General features: G+C 36.8%; 1 protein-coding gene across 1 annotated transcript; it reads right to left on the bottom strand.

The window, feature by feature from the left end:
- Positions 1-2,366: 2,366 nt before the first annotated feature.
- LOC139124321 (sortilin-related receptor-like) lies at positions 2,367-7,631 on the bottom strand. The gene is made up of 6 exons (XM_070690462.1): positions 7,534-7,631; positions 6,609-6,848; positions 5,379-5,516; positions 4,522-4,632; positions 3,111-3,218; positions 2,367-2,506 (listed from the first exon to the last, which is right to left on the bottom strand). Exons 1-6 carry the CDS (start codon positions 7,598-7,600, stop codon positions 2,367-2,369), a joined length of 804 nt encoding a protein of 267 aa, XP_070546563.1. The 5' UTR covers positions 7,601-7,631.
- Positions 7,632-8,204: the final 573 nt, after the last annotated feature.

Raw genomic sequence — 8,204 nt, forward strand, 5'->3', positions numbered from 1 at the left:
CTCTGTATCTTCAGCCATCTCTCAAGAGCTTTCAACTAAAGCGCGGCAAGTTCCTATCCTACATCGTGATAAAGAAGGTTGCAGAAAACATCAGGAAAAGTAGCCAAGTTATTTGAGCGGGAACATACCGAACTCTGATCGGACAAAATAAAATGTCTGTGATTGGTTGAGAATTTCTATCTCAGGATCCTGGTGTCCGTAATGAATAAATTTTGAATTCATTCTAACTTCTATGAGCTTCCAAATGAGCCGCCACAAGAGGAAGACCCAAAAAAGTCATATAATTTTTGAGAATCAGAAAATTTGTCCTAAGGTGCAATCTACCTTTACCTCCATTATCTGTTACTTTCTGCGTAGGTTTCATTAATTGTTCTGTCCGGAAAAAAGCGGCGTTATTTTTCTTCAACCAAAACACGTCGAAATATCAAAGGTCCAGTCTGTCAACACGTCAAATGTGTGCAATATCGAACGCTTTTGCTGACAACAAAAATTACTGCATGCTTGAAGTAGTTTGTCAACAATAACCTTATACAATTTACAAAATGCAATCGCATTTGCAAGGCGGGGAATGATGAGAAGCCGAATAAGAAATTGTATTTATTCAACGGAATCTCACTAATGAGATTCTGAAAATAGTTATAGTTCCTCCGAAGAAATAGACGGGCATTGTATGTGTAAAGTTGTGGCCCTGTATTAATGTTTGTGCAATGGAAGATCGGCTCTACTACTGATGGTGTTCATCAAACATTGAAATTACTTTCATGGTGGTGTTAATCGAGCCACTAATTAGTTTAGTCGAAAGTTTTTGAATGTATTGCTTCTAGTGTTGGCTTGAAGGTTTTAAAACATGCGAAACATAGTTAATGGAATAATTTCACATTCACATCATTTTCGTCCTTCCATTTCGTCTTCTGATTGCCAGGTTAACCTGAAATGATATGCATTATTTAATAATTAAAATATATTCTAAGTATGAAAGCTTATGCATGCAGCATGCATGCATGCATGCATGTATGCATGTATGTATGCATGTATGTATGTATGTATGTATGTATGTATGTATGTATGTATGTATGTATGTATGTATGTATGTGTGTGTGTGTGTGTGTGTGTGTATGTATGTATGTATGTATGTATGTATGTATGTATGTATGTATGTATGTATGTATGTATGTATGTATGTATGTATGTATGTATGTATGTATGTGTGTGTATGTATGTATGTATGTATGTATGTATGATGTATGTATGATGTAGTATCTATCTATCTATCTACCTATCTATCAACCTATCTATCTACGTATCTATCTATCTATCTATCTATATCTATCTATCTATCTATCTATCTATCTATCTATCTATCTATCTATCTATCTATCTATCTCCGTATGTATTTATATATGTATCTATGTATCAATGTGCCTATATGAATCTATCTATGTATCTATGTATACATGTATGCATGAGGAAAGGATGAGTGGGTGTTTGGGCGAAGAAAAATTAAAGAAGCGACTAAGTAGCCGATACAGCTCGCCTGTGATATTAAAGATAATTTAGATAATAGGTGCGGGGTGGTTGGTCAATTGAGGGAATACTAATGATAGAACACATTTGAATATCGGCGGCAAATTAAACTATTTGAGTCAGGTCCTCCCTACATACAAAGGAATCGGACCAAGAGATTCAAAGAAGATTTTCGGTATTTTTGACCAAACAGAAACAATATTGCCACAAATAAAGCATTTCAGGATTCGACATGATTTGTACAAACTAATATAGATCACCCCTAGGGACTTTCATATCCAACTTCAAAAGCAATCTGACGAGCCGAGGGAAGATTTTTCATACAAAAGAAGGAAAAAGTTGCCCAAAATACAAATATGTAAATTTCACCACGTTTGAAGAAATCTGACTTGGATCAATCAAGGGAAACCTAACACCATTGTTCAAATCAATCGAACAGGCGGTTTCACAGAAGAAGATTTTAGACCAAAACAGGAAAATGTGCGCCCAAAGAATAAGGGTGCAAATTTCAACATATTTTGAACAAATCTTACTGAGGTCACCCCTTACAACCCGCATACCAAATTTCAAAAAGTGGACAAACAATTTTAGAGAAGAAAAAAGATTTTTGACCAAAAATTAAAAAAAATACTCCTAAAACACAAGTATGCAACTTTTCACACAATTTATACAATTCTCACATAGCTCACCCTTAAAAAACCTCGCATGCAAAGTTTCAAAGCAATCGGACATATGGTTTGAAGAATTGGATTTTTATCATAACTGGAAAAAATATAACCCATATACAAATTTAAACATGAAAACTTCGAAAAAAAAAATTAAGAAATCCCACAAAGGTAACTCTAAGGAACCTGTCGGACCAACTGTTTTGAAGGAGAAGCTTGAAATGTGATATGTTGACGGGCGCCACCACCGATGACGTCGGACAACCTCCAGTTGGATATGTTCCGCGTCTCAGACAGTGGACTCACGGTAAAATAGTCTGTGGCATGACAGGTTTATTAATGTAGACATACCTTAACAGCTACATGTAGTCTCTTTTCATCACAGTTGTATGATGTTGTTACAATATTTATCTAAAACTTTATAAACGCCCAATCTACATGACTTTCCAATCTTATGGAGTGTTCTACTTTATTGTTTGAGTGTTTTGGTTGTACGTGGGAAGTCCTACTTCCAGTTAGGGGTGGACCATTTGATATCCTGGGGGGGGGTCTGATAGATCGATGAGGAAGCATTTTTACCTGATCCATTGTACATTTTTCCACTCTCCCAGATTCTTCTTTTGGTCACGCTTTCGGTGGCTGACTGTTTTGCATTGACATTTGCTGAGAATTTTTTTTTTTTCAAAAGCTCTCAGACCCCTCCCCTAGGATATCAAATGGTCCACCCCTTATCCTTAACGTAATGTAAACTAATAGCACATATGGCAATCGTATTCACACTTTGATGACTACAAACTTATTTGATGGTGATTTTATACACGAACATTAAAATGAAATCTTTCAACATTCTCCATAAAGCAAAACTATCACCATTTTGAATACTGTAAAATAGAAAAATAGACTAACAGACATTACACCTACCGACGATACATCCGGTTTCATCGCTGCCGTCTGGGCAATCTAGGAAACTATCGCAGCGTTTTTCCATTGGTATTTTTCTGTCGAATGGACACTGGAAACGTGGATGAGCTACAGTGGAGAATGGCAGATAATTCAATGAAAGACATTTAGCGACAGAATGGCCAAACGGATGTCAATTTGATATCTAAAAATATAATAATATTATTTGTGGTGAATCAATGGACAAACTCAATATTTCGTTCCAATCATAACCTTCCCGGGCAGCAATCGATTAGAAATTTGCAAATCAAAGAGTACATAATAAGAAAGAAGCGCTTACAAAGGGTGTACCTTTAGGAACAAAATTCCTGTATTTTAAATTCATAGAATTGCGCACAGCGCTCCCTACAGCACAGAAAAACTGACGATATGCAAAGATGATACCAACAGTGTATAGGAATTCCATGGCCACTAACTGTGCTCCCTTACTTGCTGACTTATTTCTGTTCTCATACGAGGCAGAATTTATCTAGAACCTTATCAAGCAGAAAAAGTTCTCTGCAGCTCGTCCTTTCAACCTTACATTTAGATACATAGACGATGTTATTTCATTGAATAACTGTGAATTCAGTAAATATCTCGCTATGATTTATCCTCCAGAATTGGAGATTAAAGAAACTACAGAAACGGTCTCTTCTGCTTCATATCTGGACATTTTACTTGAATTTGACTCTAATGGTCACCTTTCTACTAGGCTATATGACAAGAGAGATGATTTCAACTTTAGTATAATCAATTTCCACACCTCATCAGTAATATTCCACTCTCGCCTGCTTATGGGTATACATTTCCAAGCTTATTCGATATGCAAGAGCATGCAGTTCATATGGTGATTTTGTAGAGAGACATGGCCATCTCTCTAACAAACTGTTAAATCAAGGTTACGCCAGAGCAAGACTTGTCTCTACATTCAAACGCTTTTTTGGCAGGTATCGCAAGCTGGTAGATAAATACAATATCTCTCTTCGACAAATGTCAATGGCATCTGTGACATTGGGCCTTAGTTAGTGACCACTACCTATCTGACTTACAGATTGATATATGGCGGATGCCACATGTGGGGCAGAATGCGCTTACTATTTTCGAAACACCTGACATCACTTCTTGGTCTTTTGGCCAGAGGTCCATATATCTTTCTTTCATGAATTTGACTTTGTTTGTGTACCGTCTATTTACTGTCTGTTCTGTGCTGTTTTGTGTCTATGTTTACAACTATTGTCTTACAAATTTTGACCTAGTGTTATTGGATTATGGATTGGTATGATTGCGATTACTTTATTCGCTCTGAAATGAGACTCACTAAGACAGTAATTGAGGGATAATGCTTTGGATGCAACATTTTGTCATTTTTAATTTGCTATTTTTAACTCACGGCAAATTGCTTCATCATCGCCATCCAAGCAGTCTGGTACACCATCACAGATGTAATCTTCAGGGACACATGTCAGTCTGTCTATGCAAGTGTACTCATTTGAGATGCATTCTGAAGGAATACACATGACGGGCGTTTAACAAGAAAGTTCTTATAATTTTCGACAAAACATAACTAGTTGTATAGCAGTATCAAAATACTATAAAAATAAAGTTCTTCATATTTCCTTACAACTGCACAGCATCCGACATATGTTGTTTGTTGTAGTTGTCCAAGAAGTAATGTATTCTGTAGATGATCCAATGTGGGCAGAGGAAAATTTTGGACTCCCTAGGCGATTGGTAATTATTTTTATGGTAAGTTTATGGCGATAAATTATTAAACGGCGTACGGGTTCCCCGTTATTACGTAGAGATGTTTCGTTGTAGTGGCATCAGAAGTAACAAAAATGGAAATAATAAGATCTTAACGTTTGGTGGGTTACAGAGGAAACTTGAGTTACAGAAAAAGTCGCATTGCCGCATTGCTTTGACAATTTTCCTTTCTGGGATAGAACATCCATTGGTTGGTCTGCTCATGGAGGTACTAGCCATGCTACAGCGTTATTCATAATGGAAATACAAATAGATTTTCCGTTGATTAGTCATTCGTCCATGGCTTCTGAAGAGTCCGTTAACGTCGTCAGAAATGATTTGTTGTTTTATGTGTTTTTTATAGGTCGACAACTTCAAGTTAAGCCAGTATAAACAATGTAAATAGGGAAACACGTCAAAATAATAGGAGTAACACGTCACAATAATTGGGGTATCACGTCACAATAATTGGGGCAACATGTCAAAATTATCTCAAATACTTGCCGTGTGTTGGTTCGATGCAAACTCTGCCACAGTCTGTATCGCAGCACTTAAAGTGCATTCGGCAGTCGGAGTCTGTCGTACAAGTCATGTCACACGAGTCCACCACTGTGTTCACCGGACACTGCCCTGGCTTCAAATCTGTCAATAAAACTTCACTGTATAAATTCACAATGTCATAAACAAGCAATGCTTTATCATACACAAATCATTGCACTGAATTAAAGACTTCTGTCATATGTTAAAGACCTATACGCTGTATCTTTTTGCATTTACTTCACTACGGAATAACCAATTCAATCTGGAGAGATTATTTTGGATTCCTGAAACTTTGCCATCTTGTCTTTGAAAGACAATGTACTCAAATCCTTGGTGATAGATTTAGTCGCTAAAATTCACTGCACGTATGTGTATGTGGCGGACATATTTGGGTTGCAACTCGAAAATTCTTTGTTGTTAAAATCATAGGCCCTCGATTTTTCTCGAGGGACTATGTTAAAATGTATGTTGTGTATTCGTCGCCAATGTTTTGATCAACGTTCTATGGTCACACCTTGGTAGGCATTTTCACATAAGGCGCATTTGAATTCAAACCATCTTATCGAGAAAAAAGCAAGAAGATACAGCTAATGGGGCTTCAATGCTTAGCTTCTCAAACTTTTACAACACTTTTCTGGTGTATCTTTTGTTAGGGCTCATTTCAGCTCATAGAGACATAAAATTTTGAAAACAAAACAAACAAACGGAAAATGTTATCCCCAGTGATTTAACAAATGGATGATGTACCATTTTGAATTTCAAATGCCAGTTATTGTTTGATTTACTTGTACCAAATGTTGCACGATTATCCCTGGAATTTTTGTTATTTATTTGAAGAGGTTCTTGAAGGATATGTTGACTAAAGATCCAACTCTTTCAGTTTCGAGACCATGCTACCTTAACAGGCTAGGACGGTAAGTAACTTTGATACATTCCTGCTGTTACGGCTTAACATGCTATCGTTTGACAGATGTCAGAAAGGCGACAGAGTTATCAAATGATGCCGTCTCTCCAGAACATCTTGCTCAGAACAATTAACAGTGGGTTATGAGATTGATTTTCGTAATCGTGCAATGAGTCTTGCCAAGTGCACCCAGGCTTCAACTCCTCACACCCACGATACCAGGCAACAACGCTATGACACAAGTTCTCCTGTACAGTGACAATTGGACAAACGAGTTTGATGATACGCACCTTTACAAACGGGTGGACCTCTGTTTGCCGAGGTTAGAGTGCGAGCAAGTAAGTTCCCGAAGGCATTCACGCAACCACAATTCCCCTCGTTGTCGCACTGTAAAGGCTTGAAACGGCCATCTTGTTCACACTCGATATTTAACTTGGAATAAGGGCTCCGTGCCGAGTCATGTGTAGATTTTGTCATTGTAAGCAACTCATTGCAATAACGTGGTTCCTCGCCTCCCAAGTAAGGATGCCCTTCAGTGATTAGAAAGATACAATACAAAATCATGATATCAGATCAACTGTAGACCCGCTTTCACTTTATAGGAATGTAGTACATGGAGCCATAGTCGACATTGCTATATTAATATTGGCGCCAAAAGTTTTAGTACATAATTTTCCTAATTCTTAATTTTTTTTTTGGTAATTTTTGACAATTTTGGACCAAATGGACATCTCTTTTCATTAGCTACAGTGTTTGATCAAAACTTTTTTGGGAGGGGAGGAATCTGAAAATAAATTGGTAAAGTGAGCAACAATTGACTTTGGCGCTCACAGGGTTAAGATAAGCAACTTGCAAACAGCTAACAATGTATTAAATAATGAAATGATACCATGAAATCGTTATTTCTCCATAAAAAAAACTATTGATAGCTGAGTATCAGTTTCTGAAGGTAAATTATGTTTCTACTGTTGTCTTTGTGCATAGTTTGTACTTTAACGTTCCCGCCAAACTTTTTTTGAAATTATTTTTATCCGAGTCAAATATTTGAAATACTAGCAAAGTTAGTCAGTTGTAGAAAATATGATAACATAGCAGTTATAACTATGCACAATGTTTCCAGTTTAGTTCCAGTAACAACGGTTTAAAGAGGAAAGAAATAACGGGATCACAAAGAGTCTTATGAAGAGGTGAATTTGACAGGAAGGTAAAACTTACTGAGAAAAGCATCAATTGGGACTACACAATACAGAGCGGCCAAACAGACGAAGGTTACCAGTGACATATTTCAGCGTTGGTATGGAACTCGAGCCGACTGAAACTACAATTATACCGTATGAATATTGCCGACTTAAGAGCAGCCACACTTAATCTCTTGTTCAAATATAATTGCAATAATTTCTGATAATTGCTCTTTATAAACTGTTATTGCTTTGATATCCTCGGAAATTCGATACAACTAGCTAAGAGTACAAATGTGAGAATGTTCAACGAATACATGCATTTTATTTTTTTCCTTAAAAGTCGTAAATCAAGTGTTTTGTGTCAATTTCGTTTAGTTCAACATCAGTGTATTTGATATTGTCGCTGTGAAAATAATTTAGCTATAGTTAAAGTTTGGCAATAAATTATCAGCACGTTAGCATACCTATTCACATTAAGGCAGAACGCGCCCCAGGGACAGATATTCGGACTCGATATGATCTACCACTTATGGGGGTTCATTTTAAAGCTCTTTGGGAAAGAAAAACTTTCATCGGCTTAGTTTTTCGAAAATCTAAAATTAATTTTCCTCGATAGAGTTAACACAGGGATGGCGGCCATTTTGAATTTCAAATATCGCAAAATTGTTGACGATTTTTTTTCACTATTACAGACATTGCACGGTG

Source organism: Ptychodera flava, chromosome 2 (genome assembly GCF_041260155.1).
Source record: "Ptychodera flava strain L36383 chromosome 2, AS_Pfla_20210202, whole genome shotgun sequence".
In the NCBI taxonomy this organism is placed as follows: domain Eukaryota; kingdom Metazoa; phylum Hemichordata; class Enteropneusta; family Ptychoderidae; genus Ptychodera; species Ptychodera flava.